The sequence below is a fragment of the Phragmites australis genome, chromosome 18, assembly GCF_958298935.1.
Source record: "Phragmites australis chromosome 18, lpPhrAust1.1, whole genome shotgun sequence".
NCBI lineage: Eukaryota > Viridiplantae > Streptophyta > Magnoliopsida > Poales > Poaceae > Phragmites > Phragmites australis.
This window is the reverse complement of record NC_084938.1, coordinates 263,013-279,808: the sequence shown is the minus strand read 5'-3', so window position 1 is coordinate 279,808 and position 16,796 is coordinate 263,013. Positions and strand designations below refer to the sequence as shown.

The 16,796-nt window shown below is 42.4% G+C and overlaps 2 protein-coding genes and 1 pseudogene across 3 annotated transcripts; 2 read left to right on the top strand and 1 right to left on the bottom strand.

The window, feature by feature from the left end:
• The first annotated feature begins 1,095 nt into the window (after positions 1-1,095).
• Positions 1,096-1,965, top strand: LOC133899386 (uncharacterized). The gene is made up of 2 exons (XM_062340376.1): positions 1,096-1,641; positions 1,756-1,965. The coding sequence occupies exons 1-2, from the start codon at positions 1,096-1,098 to the stop codon at positions 1,963-1,965; spliced, it is 756 nt and encodes a 251-aa protein (XP_062196360.1).
• Positions 1,966-6,337: 4,372 nt separating this feature from the next.
• Positions 6,338-10,317, top strand: LOC133899180 (protein S-acyltransferase 8-like; annotated as a pseudogene).
• Positions 10,318-10,683: 366 nt separating this feature from the next.
• LOC133898877 (tubby-like F-box protein 12) lies at positions 10,684-14,906 on the bottom strand. Of its 2 annotated transcripts, none has more exons than XM_062339675.1 (5): positions 14,430-14,906; positions 13,207-13,653; positions 12,714-12,801; positions 11,823-11,955; positions 10,684-11,731 (listed from the first exon to the last, which is right to left on the bottom strand). In XM_062339675.1, exons 2-5 carry the CDS (start codon positions 13,570-13,572, stop codon positions 10,948-10,950), a joined length of 1,371 nt encoding a protein of 456 aa, XP_062195659.1. In that variant the 5' UTR covers positions 13,573-13,653; positions 14,430-14,906; the 3' UTR covers positions 10,684-10,947. The 2 variants fall into 2 exon arrangements, with proteins under 2 accessions (XP_062195659.1, XP_062195660.1); XM_062339676.1 differs by having other exon boundaries at positions 10,684-11,722; positions 14,430-14,905.
• Between the last annotated feature and the right edge of the window lie 1,890 nt (positions 14,907-16,796).

The window sequence follows — 16,796 nt, the reverse complement described above, 5'->3', positions numbered from 1 at the left end:
AACGGCCTTTGCCGAGCTGTTATGCAGCCATGCGTTATGAGTGTAGAGTTTGCCTGGAAGCTTCTGGAACACACATGTACCTGCAACATGCAAGGTCGTCGTATACATATGTGTATACATATTTGTATTTAATTAGCATGGGCTGCAAGCTTGCTAAGGCTGAAAGATTATTGGGCTGGACCTGTCAAATTAGTTTCCTTGTATATATTATTCTTCTAGATGCCCACATACATGTGTTACTTATCTCATTTTGACAGTATTTGCAGGAGGCCAGCAGTCTGACGTGATACTCCATCGCCATTCAGCCGAACGATAGATCCCAGTCAGACCACCTCGAGTTGATGTTCCATGCATGCAGCCACGAGTAGTAGGCTTGTATTAAGGCATGACAAAAATATAGTCCAACACTGCCTAGGTATATACGGAAACTAAATCATCATTGCTTTGATGCGTCATTCCTTTAATCCTCCTGTCGTTATCTGTATGTTTCAAGATGCTATATGCTAGTACATGCATGTAGATTGTTGAGTGAGATTGGCACTAGTACAGGCCAGGAGTGGGCATTGAATGAAACCCGAACCACAAGGGTGTCATTGCAGAAACTTGTGTTTGCAATGAACAGCATCCAGTTTGCTTACCTTTGAATTACGTACCAGGTGAATCTAGCACATATTCTCAACTAGAATGTTGTTCTTTACCCTTTCCCAAATCTCTTAACAACTTTATTGACCTATGTAAATGTGTACAAATATAGGGGATATGCATCAGGTGTTTGTATAGGTAGTTATCCATTCCCTTCATTGTATTACCTGTACATGGCTATATATAAAACGACGGCCACCAGGATTGAATGTGTTGAGCCTTCCCCAATTTCGTTTTCATGGTATTAGTTCGGTTTTGATGCTCAAACAGCAAGTTATGTTGCTCCTCATACAAAGGCACCGCTACCACCCCTCTCCGCCAGCCTCTCATGGCAACCTCCCCTCCCATGGCGAAGGCACTACCTCCTCCATCAGCACAGACCCAGTTGCTTCCCTCATCTTTGTGTTCATGTTGCTCCTTCACAAACCCTCCCTGACAACGCTGACCTTTAACATGTCCTCGGTCAAGGCTCATGTCCCCGTCATCCTCTCCAACAAGGCTGCCAACTACACCTGCTGGTCGACATTCTTCGAGGCGATGGTCGGCTGGTTCGGTCTCCTCTCTCACATCGACGGTTCTACTTCGGCGAACCTCGATGACTCCTCCTGGGTGCAGGCGGACTGCACTGTCCGGATATGGTTGTATTGCTCTGTCCATGAAGAAGTCCTTGACGTCATGATAGAACTGAATCAGACGGCACACGATCTGTGGACTCGCATCCATGATTTGTTCTACGCCAACCAGAACGCCCACGCCATCTACCTCAGCCACCAATTTCACTCATTGATGCAGGGTGATCTGTCTGTCACAGACTACTTTCAGTGTCTAAAAACCACCGCTGATGCACTTCGTGATGTTGGCCACCAGGTTGAGGATGCGGTTAATGCTCTGCGTGGCCTCAGCCCACGCCTCAAGACCGCTAATGACATCATCTCCTTTCAAGATCCACTCCCATCGCTCTCTAAGGTGCGCTCCTTGCCGCTCCTTCACGAACTAAAGGTGACTAACAACGCTAAGGTCGCCTTGGCCTCTGTCCTCCTCTCCACGACAACATGCAACAACGTCTCTTCCTGCATAGGCGCCTCTCGCTCGTCTACGCCATTGCATCCATAGGGTGCGTCGTCCACGGGCTCCTCCAACCGCGGCCACACCAAGGGTTGTAACAAGAGTCGCGGCAAGGGCGGTGGCCACCGTGCTACAGCCCCACTGCCGGTCCCTTCCACTGGACCATGGGTGTGCAACACCCTGTGGGGACCACAAACTGTGACATTTGCGCTGGCACATCAACGCTCCTTCAACACTCCTGGCATCCTCAGGCCATGACCGACACCAGCGCCCGCGCAAGCATACTCCACCATGATTGCGCCCATCCACGACTACAGCTTGCAATGGGACCAGGCATCTCTCGTTGCCACCCTCAATGCAATGCAAACCCCGTCTCAGGCCGATTAGGTTGTTGACTCGGTGCCACTTCTCACATGGCATCCGACAACAGTATTCTTCATTCCTCCATACCTGCTACCTCTCATTCCGTTGTCACCGTAGGCAATGGCCACACGCTTCCTATTACACATTACGGTCATCTTACTTTTTCCACACCTGCTTCTTCTTTTCATCTATATAATGTGGCAATTGTTCCATCCTTGGTTAAAACTCTTACCTCTATGCGTCAATTTCTCATGAAAATTCTTGCTCACTTGAATTTGATCATTTTGGTTTCTCTATCAAGGATATATGCACTAGGAATGTGCTCCTCAGATGTAACAGTGACGACGACCTTTACACCATCGACTCCACTCCTGGGCGTTGCATCGCTCTTCTCTCTATCGTTGCTCCCGTCGAGGTGTGGCACTGCCACTTGGGCCATCATGGACATGATGTTATGGCCTCTCTACAACAAACTCGTTCGATTTCCTGCAATAAAGCACAACCTTCCTTGTGTCATGCTTGTCAAGTTGGAAAACATGTGTGCCTTCCCTTTGATAAGTCCAATTCAATAAGTGTTGTCCCATTTTAACTCTTACACTGTAATCTCTGAACCTCACCATTTGTTAGCAATTATGGGCATAAATATTATCTCATTATTGTTGATGATTACTCACATTATTTTTGGACTTTTCCTTTGCACCAGAAATCAGACGTCCACAACATTCTTGTCACCTTTACTGCTTACGTGCACATACAGTTCAGCTTGCCAATCCTATGCATTCAAACAGATCATGGTCGTGAATTTGTCAATCTGCTCAACTTGACATTCTTTCACAACCATGGAATCTTTCTCCGGCTTTCTTGTCCCTACACCTCTCCACATAATGGGAAAGCTGAGCGAGCAATCTGAACCACAAATAATGTCATTTGCACGCTCCTTTTTCAAGCACACATGCCCGCTTGCTTCGGGGTCGAAGCTTTAGCCATATCTACCTATCTCGTCAATAGGCATCCGTCGGCTTCCATACAATCCCTCACACACCCCTCCAGCACCTCTTCGGCCATCCTTTGGACCTCAGTAACTTACGTGTGTTTGGTTATCTCTGCTACCCTAATGTGCTCTCCACAACCGCACATAAGCTCGCACCTAGCTCTCTTGCGTGCGTCTTCCTTAGCTATCCCTTAGATCACAAAGGGTATTGCTGCTACGACCCCTCCACTCGCTAAGTGCTTATCTCTCATCATGTCACATTCGACGAGACGATCTTCCCTTTTGCCAAGACTCCCTCGCTGGAACCCCTAGACTTTCTTGACACCATCGTTTGTCCTGCTAACCCCTTATCTCTGAACAAATCTTCGCATGCAGGTACTCGTGCTCCATCAACCCAGTCGTGTTAGCGATCCGCTCCTCGCCCCACCAGATCACACGCACCACTCACTAAAGTCTTCTTGACTCCACTTGCACCAAGCACGACTCCTGTGCCCGCAACCGCGCCACGCGTGGCACCCACACCGCTGTCCACGCCCTTCGTGGTTGCTGCCCCTGGTGCGACGTGAACAGGAGCATAGCCGCCAGACATTTCAGTGCAGCTGGCACTATTAGCACCAGAAGTTCTGGAGTAGCCGACCCTGTTGGCGCTGGATAATCTGCAACAGCCACCTACGACACTTCTGCTCCTATCGTGCCCTTTACTGCTCGGCAGGAGGATTCATCTTCACCAACAACTTCATCTGGACCTTCATCCCCTGAGACGGCCTCAACACCACACATCACTGGTCCGATCGAGGCACCTCTTGCTGCCTCATCCATTCATAATATGATCATCCAGGGCAAAGCTGGGATTGTCAATCCAGTTCACCGGTTGAATCTCTCAGCAAATCATGTGGATATCTCTCCCATCCTAGACACTTACAAGATTACCTTGACTGATCCACAATGGCGCCAAATGATGACAGATGAATATTAGGCTCTTATTGATAATCACACCTAGACACTCATCCCTCGACTGCCCGGTGCCAACGTTGTTACAAGCAAATGGATATTCAAGCATAAATTTCATTCTGATGGCTCTCTTGCTCGGTACAAGGCTCGCTGGGTTGTCTGTGGATATTCTCAACAGCCGGGAATTGATTATGATGAGACATTTAATCCGGTGGTCAAGCCTACAACCATTAGAGTTGTTCTTAGTCTTGCTATCTCCAAATCATGGCCTATCTATCAGCTTGACATCAAAAACACCTTCTTACATGACACATTGGACAAGACAATCTACTGTCAACAACCTCCAGGGTTTGTGGATGCTGCTCACTCACACTATGTCTGTCATCTTCTGAAGTCGCTCTATGGACTGAAGCAAGCATCTCGAGCATGGTACCAACGGTTTGCCTCCCACATCCGCACCCTGGGTTTTGTCCCATCAGTCTCAGACACGTCTCTGTTTATGCTTCGTGCCAGTTCTGACATAGCTTATCTCCTCTTGTATGTCGATGATATCATCCTGACGGCATCCTCGACAGCTCTTCTTCACTGTATAACTGGACGCCTCCATGAAAAATTTGCTATGACCGATCTAGGTAGCCTACATTATTCTCGGCATTGATGTAAGTCGGTCCCCTGATGGTCTGCTTCTCTCACAAAGACAATATGCTCTTGATCTTCTTCAACGCACTAGCATGTCCAAGTGTCATCCTACAATAACGCCCGTGGACACCAAAGCAAATCTCTCCACCGTTGAAGGTGCCCCAATTGCCAATCCAACCAAGTATCACAACCTTGCCAGAGCCCTGCAATACCTGACTTTGACACGGCCGGATCTCTCTTATGTCATCCAGCAAGTATGTATATTCATGCATGATCGTCGAGAACCCACCTCAATATGGTCAAGCACATTCTATGTTATGTCAAAGGAACACTGGACTTTGGTCTTCACATGTCGACGTCACCTTCAGTACACACTATCACGACATATTTTGATGCAGATTGGGTTGGGTGTCCTGATACACATTGTTCCACATCTGGCTATTGTGCCTACCTTGGAGACAACCTAATCTCTTGGTCTTCCAAGAGTTAGACGACGGTCTCTTGCTCCAGTGCTAAAGCCGACTATAGTGCAATGGCACATGTTACCGTCGAGTGCTGCTGGTTGCGACCGTTGCTACAGGAACTTCACCAACCCATTCAGCATGCTACCATGGTCTACTATGATAATGTTAGTGCGATCTACATGACTTTGAACCCTGTTCATTATCGGCGTACAAATCACATTGAAGTTGACATCCACTTTGTGCGGGAAAAGGTCACCATTGGACATGTTCGTGTTCTCCACATCCCTCCAGTCACTAGTTTGCTGATATCATGATAAAGGACTCTCAATCTAGTTGTTTCAAGAGTTTCGGTCAAGTCTCTGCGTTTAAGAACCCCACGCTTCAACTCTGGGGGGTGTAAACGTGTACAAATCTAGGATATATGCATCAAGTGTTTGTATAGGTAACTATCCCTAATTTTTCCCTTTTCTATGTAATTGGAATTCCCTTTCTTGTATTACCTGTGGCCACCACGATTGAGTGTGCTGAGCCTTCCCCAATTTCGTTTTCAACTTACTCTACTTCGTGTAGTTGAAGTTTTTGGTTTAAAAGAAGCTACTTTTGCAGCGTGTTCTTTTAGGGAATAAGGATCTTGGTTTCTTTTATAGATACACATGAAAGTTGTCTGAGACATGAAAACTGCTAAGGCGGCTTAGCACTTTACATAGATAGACCAATGTTCTCTCTCAACCTCCTCGCATTCTCTTATCCAAAAAGAGTTGTCGACGATATTGTGCCAAATTTTCCTATTTCTTATGGAACTTAAACTTTATTTTGTATTCCTTCAAAACTTTCATGACCCCATCTTTGTATTTGGAACATGGAAAAAAATGAAAATCCAAATAATTCATCTCTACTTATCATGTCATAGCTATTTGTGCATGGATCTAGATCAAGGTACTGGTATAAATTGAAATTCCCCTGCAAAGCAACAGTACATGGTCCGCTGACGCTCGTACACGAGATGACAGCAACAATAAGTGATTATTGCCCTCTATTGCAAAAACGAAATTAAATTGCTACTCAACAAACATCACCCACCGAATAATGGAATATTCAGACTTAATTCAGCGATCCCAGTGTAATGATACAACTAATCGATTGTTCGCTAACAGAAGAAAATTAATTCAGCTGTCGAAAAATAAAATAAACAAAAAAGAAAAAGAATGAGAGAAAAAAATGAGAGAAGAGTGTAGAAGAGAAGGGACGCTTTCTCCTTCTTCCCCTTCTTTAGCTGGCTCCTCCCAACAAATCCAAACATTTTGGGGTTGCCAGCCTAACTGAGGTAGGTCAGTGATTGATTTTAGTACTAGAAAAAACACCAAGAAGCAACGATGCTGCCGTGATGGCATCCCGCTTCCGTGCCCTCCTCCTGTGAGGCGCTGTCCACCTGGACGAGGAAATCGACCGAATAGGAAGGGAACGAGGGGTTTCCTGCTTGGACCACGCCGGTGTCCATGGCCAAGCAGCTGCGGGTGTACCAAGTCTGGAAAGGCAACAACGTGAGATTGCATCACTCCTCCATGATCCTTCTCGCTTTCTCTTTCGTCCTCCATCCCTCTGTTCTTTCTTGGATTCTTAAAGTTCGCATTTTTCGTCGCTTGGATCGGTTTGTTCATTCTTGGGATCTGCTAGTGTGGCAGTTTCGTCTCTGCTCGTCTTAATTTGTTTCTTGTTCAGGCCTAAGTAACATTTTGCCATGTGACATATATATTTTTCTGTTCTGCTCTGCTGCTGAAGAGAAGGTGACGGGAGTTCGTGGGTAAGCCGATTAGGCTCTGTATGTTTATATGGCTACCTAATTAGTTAATTCATGTGTGTGTGATTTGCTTATTATATCACAGTGTTAGCGAGACCGGTGAATGAACTATTGGCTGGCGATTTGGAGCTGGGTGCCAATATAACTGATAACCTTGTTCTTTCCCTAATATGATAATCCCGTTGGTAGGTCTAAGTGCTCAACATTATGTGCCTCTTCTTGGTGCTGATACAACACAGAGTCATGTTGCTTACAAAACAGTGCCCAAGACTTGCTACGCATCATTGCATCTACTCCATGAATGTCTTAAGATGCCCACTTCTTTGAACTGTTTTAGGATGATAAGTTCCAGCATTCCTTTTTGTTCAGAGTTCAGGCTACTGTTGTACTACCTTTTTGTCATCATGAAGCTTTTATATTACAAGAATTATCAAGTCTCGCTGCAATATTTTGTCACGATAACCTTTGATTAATTGTATTTTACATGAATTTTTTATTTAGGTATTTGATTGTTATAATAATTTGATTTTTTTCTAAGACTATATTTTATGTGGATCCTTCTTTTTTCTATTCTAACCCCAATTTTAATTATTATTTTTTATTTGGACTCTTTATTTAGATATTTTGCTTCCTAAACTGTATGGAAATCGAAATGATAATTTTCCATAATTTTTAATCCCGAATTCAGCTATTTATTAATCGTATTCGGTATGGACTCTTTGGTTTAATCTGTACAGTTATATGTTCATAACAATGAGTGATCTAGATTTTTTTTCCGATTAACGTGGTATTTTCATTACCTTGAGAGTGAACATGGTGGCTCGTTTTAACACTCGAATAATAATATAATAGATATCATACAAAAACGTGAAGTAGCTGTTGATAGTTTTGTTTCTCTTTGTTCAGACAATCTTGTGTGGTGGAAGGTTGATCTTTGGACCAGATGCCAAGGCCGCTCTACTATCGTTATCTCTAATCGCTATCCCTGTTGCTATCTTCTGTGTCTTTGTAGCGAGGCATCTCATACACATCTTTCCTGCATATAGTGCAGGGTACGCAATTCTTGCTGTTACCATATGCCTTACAATTTATGTGAGTAAGCACTCTCTGCCTGTATATTTACTTTAGAGTTATGCTAAGGTTCTTGTGTAGGATCTGCCTTGTTGCGACATATTATTTGTCTGTTACTTTCAGTTGGACAAAGTTTTCTAATGAGAGTAAAAGTGGCAGACAATACAAGAATTTTTAGGCATATATAAATCCTGAAAGATGCAAAGTTGCTGGTTATTTTGTAATTATACTGAGTTAGTCACAAAAATAAAGGTAAATATGCTCCACAAGCTGTAGTATTGCAAGGTGATTGAATATTTGGCATCATTATGGTCATGTGGTCATGAAAGGAACCTTTTGTGGCACTTTTTTTTAGTTTAGTTACCAACTGAAATAGCAAATGCTGTGTCGTTAGATTTGTGATTTTAACCTCCAAATCCTTTCATCAACCAAATAGAACTTTGGTCCTTACGAATTCTTCTGTATAATGGGTTTGTTGATACTTTGAGCTTGCTTTTCTCGGTTTCAGTGGTCCTCTCTATCTCTTAGATATGCTCGGGTTCTTGTATATATTTGTGTTCCTTGACTTGGAATGCTCCTGATTACTTTTAGATTTGACCCATGAGCAGTCCTAAATCATTTAATTCATATTTTGCTCCAGGATATTAATATGTTCATTTAGAGTGTTCTCCAGAAATTATGTTATCTGAAGCTTGTGAAACTTGTCTTCCTGCTATTTATTTCTTGCTACTTTTTTTAAACAATTACCACCAAAATCATAGTATCCTTTTCTGCAAAACCTGATTGGTAGGTACTGTTACTGCTCTTCCTTACCTCATCTCAAGATCCAGGTATTGTGCCACGGAATTCACACCCACCTATGGAAGAGTTTTCTCGTGATGCTTCAGCTCCACATACTCTTCAGTTCCCTTGGGTAAAAGAGGTCATGGTCAATGGCATGCCTGTGAGTAAAATACTGTGAACTTGCATGATATATCGGCCTCCTTGTTGCTCCCACTGCTCCAAATGTGATAACTGTGTCGAATGTTTTGATCATCACTGCCCTTGGGTTGGGCAATGTATTGGAGAGGTCTGCTATGTTCATTTCTTCATTTTTTAAAAAGAAACAAGTTATGTATTGTTTTTCCTTTGACAGCGTGACAGCTTTTCCTATAAAAAACAGCCTAGGCTTATCTGTACCCCTTTATCCTTTGCAGAGAAATCACCGCTATTTCTTCTGTTTTGTTTCTTCAGCGGCAGTCCTGTGTATCTATGTATGTGCAATGTGTGCATTATATATCAGGTTTCTCATGAATAAGGGTCATCATTCGGTGTGGAAGGCCATTAAAGAATCTCCAGCCGCAATGGCTGTCATGGCATATTGTTTCATTTGCTTCTGGTTTGTCGGTGGCCTCACTTGGTTCCATTCTTACCTTATTGCAACAAACAAGGTCAGCCCGCTAAGTAAATGTCAAGGCTAGCCCACTATTTGAATTACAACAGTCTTATTTTACTGAACTGAATTCCTGTTTCCTTTTCTGAAGACGACATATGAGAATCTCAAGTACAAGTACAACAGCCAACGCAACGTGTATGACTGTGGTTGTGTGCGCAACTGTCATGAAGTCTTGTGCACGAAAAGGAAGCCTTCTAGGATCAACCTGAGAGCTATTGTTCAAGAGGAACATGAGATACCACTGCCATGGATCAGCCGTTCCAGTATACCGGAAGATGAGACACCCCGTCGTCCACGAGCCAAAGTTGAGGATGATCTAGAGATGGGTCTCGACATTCTGAAGACCTCAAGGCACTGGACAGATGAACTCAGCGATGAAGAGTTGGAGACTGGAAGCAATGGTGTAAAATATTGCACACCAGATTCAGATACTGAGATTCCTGTTATCAGAACCAAGATCAGGACCAAGAGCTCTGGTGAAGCTGGTGATCTGGACTTGTCGGTTAGCAGTGTTGCACGACCTTCCTCTCCTGAGCAGAAACAACCATCCGGTGAACTTTGTTGATGTATATGAACGTGCATGTTCAACGAAAAGTGTTCTGCAGATTTTCATATTGCAGATTCGCTATTCATCAGATCTGTGAATGATTGGATTTGAAGGCATTTGGCATGTGTTCTCCTTTGTCATCTCTGCCTGGGATTTAGAAGGTTCCTTGATCAATCGTAGGCCCTGCCTGTAAAGACCCCCAGTCAGGCAGTGTATGAAGGTTTTAAGAGATTCTAGGAACTCATTCAAATTCTGCAGGACGAGTGTCTGAAGATTGTTTATTGTTTGTTGTACATAATTTTGGATAACGATAAGATCACTGAAATGCGAAGTATGCCCCTTGTTTATTTACATGTGTCTTCAGGAATATACAAGCTATAGCTGGTTTCTTTGAATTAATTTCTTCAAAATCCATTGCAGCGTTGCATGAAGCAAATAATCATGGCATAAATTTTGGACTTAGAACCTAGGTTGTCCTGTAATCCGTATTTCGTATTTGAACCAAAAAGAGATGTTGCGTTGTTTATTAAGCAGTAGGTGGAGGTGGAGGTGGTTGCGCAAGGAAAATAAATCAAAAGACTGGCCTACACCCATATACATGCAGGTGAACCTGACGAATTGCAGGGTTTACAGATTATTAAAGGAACCACATGTGAGTACATCACTAAATCTGAACCGTGGTGCTTTGAAGCAGAATTACATCAACAGACAAGTACGTTGAAAGGCTCAATCCATAAGGAATTGTAATTTCGAGTACTGAGGCAAGGTCTGCATTTTTTGCTGTTACAAACAGGTTACAGAAATGAAAAATGCAGCAACCATATGCACCTCATCTACCTTGCCTGTTCTTAGGTTTGCCAAGCCACGATATAGAGGAACAAAGGACTAAATTAGAACATTAATAAACAACACCTGCACACACACAAATAATGTAGTACTACTTATTACACACACCCATCTACATGTTTTCTTATCTCTGATCTATTCACAAGCCAACTTGGCGTCGAAGCTAGTCAAACAGATGGCAAAGGCCTGGAATGCCGAGAGCGGGTACCGGTAGTCCATTGTGAACATGTCCTTCGCAACCTTACCAAACTGCAGGATCACCTTATCATGATCGGAAGTTGAAGATGAACTCGAAGGCTGAGTTTGCTGCTGGGCTGGCTGTGAAGATTCAGAAGACGCAGAATCTAGCTGTGGTGCAGCTATCAACTGGAAGTTCTTCACAGAAGCCACGGTAACCCGGCCACGGAAGTTGAGGCACCAACATTGCAGCTGCTCGTGCCACCTTGGCTCTTTATTGCGGAGAACCAAAGGCATCTCCTTAGCCTGGCCATTGTCCTCATCTTGCTGGACCCCTCCGCTTATCTCCGAGAAGCGAGAGCTACTGAAGTCCAAGGAGCGGTCTGTAACCAAGAACCTCAAGCTGGAGGAGGTGTTGGCACTGCGAAAGGATTCTTTGAATGAAGATGAACCAGGGAGCAAGAGCTGGTTGGGTTGGCCAGGCACCACACCTTCAGGGCCCAGTGCAGAGGCTGGGATGGAATGCATGGTGCAATTCATACGCCTGGGCCCCCTTGTGCCAAGCACATTTAGCTCATAGTTCACCCGGGCAATGGGATAGCTACCGGTGGGTACCTTGGGCGAAACCCTCCTTGAGATCCGACGGCTGCCACGCTCACACGAGACAAGGCTCCCGGCATTGTATGGTGGCTGCGTGTCGTATACGACGAATTTGGTGCCGAGAAAATTTGACCTATTGGCACTACATTGTCAGGTCCAAATGCACATCACCATGCCAAACTCAAGTCATTTGAGGTTAGATTAAAATATTGTTGTCAAGTAAGGTACTTCACCTCATTTTTCCAACATAGCCATTACTTGATCGTGATATATTTTTAGGATCCACAGAAATTATGTACTCGGTGTATGCTGCACGGCGATTCCTCTTTGCTGCTAGCATAAATTTTCCATTCTCGCTAAGCACAACTACATAATCCAAGGAGCTTAGCATTCAGCAAAGTTATTTAGTACTCCATCCAAGAATACAAGGCGTGTTTTATTATGGCCCAGTCTTCAAAATTAGACTTCGACCATGGTTTTCTCACAAAACATATCATTTATAGCTACAAAACTAATAGTGTGAAAGCATATACACTAGACATATTTAACTAATTGTTGGTCAAAGTATATAAAGTTTGGCTTTTTTGAAGAAAAAAAAGATGCCTTGTATTCTTGGACAGAGAGAGTAGATCCTAATTCGCTAAGGATATAAAAAAATCAACTCTTATGCATTTTTAATTTACCGTTGTTATCAATATTACATCATACATTTGTTGAGAAGAATCATTCAATGGAAATGACATTGTATATTTGCATGCACCCATTCAATTATCAAAATGTTTGTACTATAATTTACAACTTTTATATTAAAAAAATAGCAGAAAAAAAGAACAGGTCCTTTGCTATGTTATTTGTTTCATATTTAATATTCACAGATTTTGAAAAGATTGAAACATATCACAAAAGCCATACAGATTAACACCTTTACTTCTCCAACATGTGTCAGGTGGAAAATCAATAGTGCAGGGAGTGACTGCAGAATTAGTTTCAGCATTTTTCCTATTCATATACAGTTACAAAAGTACAAAAGACATTTTGCAGTTTCATGTTTCATGGCAACCTTCCCATTGTACCCAGGATTGCTCAGCAGGATATTAATGAGAAAAGGCAGAGTATATAATTACCAGGGCTAAGACATAGGTAGAGATAATACATTAACGTTGATTTGTCCCGTTTGATAAAACACTGGATTATTCCATCTCTAGGTCCCGGCTGTATATGAAAAAACAAAGTTAGACAGGTGCAAATATCTGTGAGATAGGTGAAAACATTTGTAAGTGGGCATGTCATCTGCAGAAACACGTTTCTACTTCTCAATTGCAAGAGATAAAATTGGTAATAGCTTAAAGATTTGGGCTGGGGTGAGGAGATTTTTTTCACAAGGAGGAAATGGGAAAATATTCATTGCGAAGCGTGCAGCGACAAGTATTTGTCAACAAATAAAGAGGTTAACAATATCAAGTATTTGCAAACGGCGGGAGTATATAGATTTCTCAAGATTTTGAGCAGCAAAATCATTTATTTGTTCCATGTTTTGAGAATATAAGTAAATAAATATGACACCAAAATTCAAGCTATAAATCGATAATAAGACACCAGACTGGATTTAACTTTTACCTGTTTAAGTGATACTGGAAATGTGAGCTTTCCACAAAACTCCGGACTTGGCACTATATCCTTACAGATCTCTCTCCATGTTCCGCAGACCGCTGCACAAGCAACAACATCTTTGCGGGATGGCCAGGTGCTCTCGCCTTCCTCAAGTCTTTTCATTACATCGCGAAGCAATTCAGGAGGAAGACCAACCCACCTGCTTTGATCAACTACTAAAGGTCTTTCGCGCAGCTCGCTCAGAAATTCAACGGACTTCCCTCTGTGATGGCCATACAGACCAGGGAGACCTGAAATTCTCACATCAAAACTCCGCCTAGACAGGCTACCAAAGCTCTCCCTAACGTCATTGATTATACTGCGAAAGGACATGCCCAGTGAAAAATGCACAACAACCAGAAATTCACCAAATTTCTTGTGGTGACCAAGATCTTCAGAGTGAGCTTGCTAGCACTGTGTATGCAAAAGATAAAGCATCAGTAACTGCTAGTCTTCTATAATACACCCAAAAAGGGGAAAACACTGCCAATAGTATACCATGTACTATCAGAGTATAAATTAAGCAGACACCAAGGAAGATGATTAGAGTGTATGAACAAATCCAATCATGTGAGATTCAGTAAAGCCCATTCTAGAGAATACCATTCCCAATTGAATATTCTAACAGCATCTATAAAGTCAGTGGACTACCATTTAACTACTTGTGCTTGTCTCACACTTAACACAAGATCACAACTTGAGCAACCAACCCCTCTGATGGTGAAAGGCCAACAGAGAACAGCACACTATTGGTTAAAGGCCTAATTAAATCATACACTCATACCCAGGGTGAAAAAAATTGACCGCCTTTTTGCAGAGAGTAAAACTCGGTCATTATTATCCCTACTTTGTGATCTGCTGTACAGTGCACTCCTCAATTCTATTGTTGACAAGTACAAGATCTATTGGACATTCAAAGAGTTTTACTTTAACTTGAGCACTGAAGGTCTTTTGCAGTCTGACAAATGAGAAAAGGGCCCAATGGAAAACAAGAGATTTTATCTATTTTTCCAGAAATTCGCCCTGAAAAGATGTTAGCATTAAGCAGCTCAAGCTGATGTCTGGCACGAGAAGAAAGAGGAGAGATTGCAATCAAGTAGGGATTTCCTAAGAAAACTAATGAATCAGGTGCCAAATAGAAGCTTTGATGCTAGGGGCCGACGCAATCAGAATGAGGAAAGGAATCTTACCCCACCGGGGTCGAGCTCCTCGACTTGCTCCCAAATTTCAAACAGCACCTGTAACAAAGATCCTATTTTCCCGTGCAAAGCAAGCGATTTTTGCAGAGGAAATCAGCAAAAGCGCCCAGCTTTCTACACAGAAGCCTCACGGGCTTTCTTTTCCCCCTCCAATGAAAGCTTTCTGGTCCGAATTATCTTCCAGAGCACCGGATTTCTGGCCTGAAACCTTGGAAAGGTGCGAGCTTTGATCTAAAAGGGCGAGGTTTTGAGCAACAGGGGACAGGAAGAGCCCAAATCGCACAGGAGGAAGACGAGTTCGATCTGGTGAGGTATCGGCGCTGTGAATAGAGCGATGGACGGGGAATTGTAGAGGAGATTGAGATGGGCAAATCACGAATGGGTTTGGGGAGACGAGGAGAGCAGGGTAGGAAAGGGAAGAAAATGGGGAACGGGAGGGGGAATTGTGAGGGCCAAATTTGAAAATGACGTAAAATCTATTCTATTCAATTCATTTTCGGTTTCGTTTCGATTTCATGAAGGATTCGTTCGGATGATTCCGCTTTCGTGTGCATTGCATTGGTGAAAACTGGAGTAGATTAGTTAGCCATGTGTGACTTTGATGATCAGCTTAATTAAGGGTTTATTTGATAGAATTTTTTTATTTAATTTTTTTGTGGAGAGTGATTCTTTAGAGTAAATGATTTTATGATTGAAAGTGATTCTCTAAAATAAAATATATAGAGAAAATTGTTATATACAAAAAGTGAATCAGAATAAGTTATTTTTTTCAGCTTCCTGATTTCTAATTTATTTCAGATAATCACTTTCACAGATTTCACTCAGAGAATTAAAAACTAAAAGCTACTGTTTAACATAGCTCTGCTTGATTTCAACCCAGAAGCTACTTAAGAATTCTGCTAAATAAATTTTAAATTATCTTTTGAGCGTTAGTTTCCCTAACTTTGACTTGAGGATGCCATAATATGCACATGCATAGTTCATGTCATGTGTGATATGTCCAGCAACTACTACTACTAAATTAATTGAAATGTGCATGGAACGGAAGCATCTGGAAGAAGATGGGCATGCATGCCTCGGTTTACAAATAAATGTCACTTTGACCTCTACTGTTTTAAATTTGACTAAAAATATTTAGTTAAGTACGGAGAAAGTAATAATAGATATGTTACAAAGATGCTTTAAGTATATCATATTTTTGGCTATATGTATAAATATTTGTAGAAAAGGTCAAGTGCCGGTTATTTATAAATGGACTTAGTATAATGTTTCTGTTTGATTGATGCAGCGATAGTATTAGAACGGTTAAAAAAACCTCGAGACTAATAAGCTACTTGAACTCGAATTTCTATAGGTCTCCTCTCGAGATCCTAACAAGCTAAGTTTAAATTTACTACAAACTCACGAGCACGTCAAACTCGATCTCGCTATTTTCAGGCCAATATTACTGCAAGCTAGCGGCTTTTGCAGATGAACGAATGAATGGCCATACAGTAGAGTATATCGTTACAGATGGATCGAGTATTCGAGTCATTAGCACAGTGCGATGTAGTAGGAAACACAAGAATCCACTTGCACTGGTGCTAATCGGTCGGTCGATCCGTACGTCGTGCTTGGTTTATATACTCCATCATTCAGCAGGCTTCTGCTAATGTTTTACTCCATCATACACACTTCATGTTTTAGCAAATCCTCTGACGTTATCAAGTAAAGTCACCGTGACTTAATTTGGTCCTGCGTCAACCTTACTTACAGGATCGTCCGACCTCGATGACAACGCAAACTCCTCCGACTTTTGATCGTCACTGAAACTATGTCGTTTGCTTGAGATGTCGATGCATCAGAGGCATTTTGAGAAGGAGTCCTTGCATATCTTCGATGTATCTTTATCACGTAATCTTGGATATTGAATAACTCGACGTCTTGAGAAAAATTCTCCACTTCATATTTCGTATGTCAACATTCTAAATATTTAAGTTTAAATGGTTGAATAGCTCTTGCTTGTCGCTGAACACTGTTCCGTTTATTGTGGTAAACAGCCTGGTCTCTATGGCTACCTAGCATAGAAACTATAATATTTTTCTGAACACACAAGTAGGAAATCCACGTGGAACAACAAGAAAAGAAATGCAAGAGAGGTAGCGATAAATATTTAGCCGGTGGAGGCCCCAATCAATTTCACCGGCTGAGCTGATCCATCCGACGGGCCAGGAAAAAAGAGGCCCATCCGAGGGCTCAAAGCTCACTTACTTTCTGAACACAACTTATAAATGCTTGCTTATTATCGTATTTCTAGGTCCTAGTAGTATTAATTAATTATGAAAAAGACAACAAACAAACAATGGTTGTTGGTCGTAG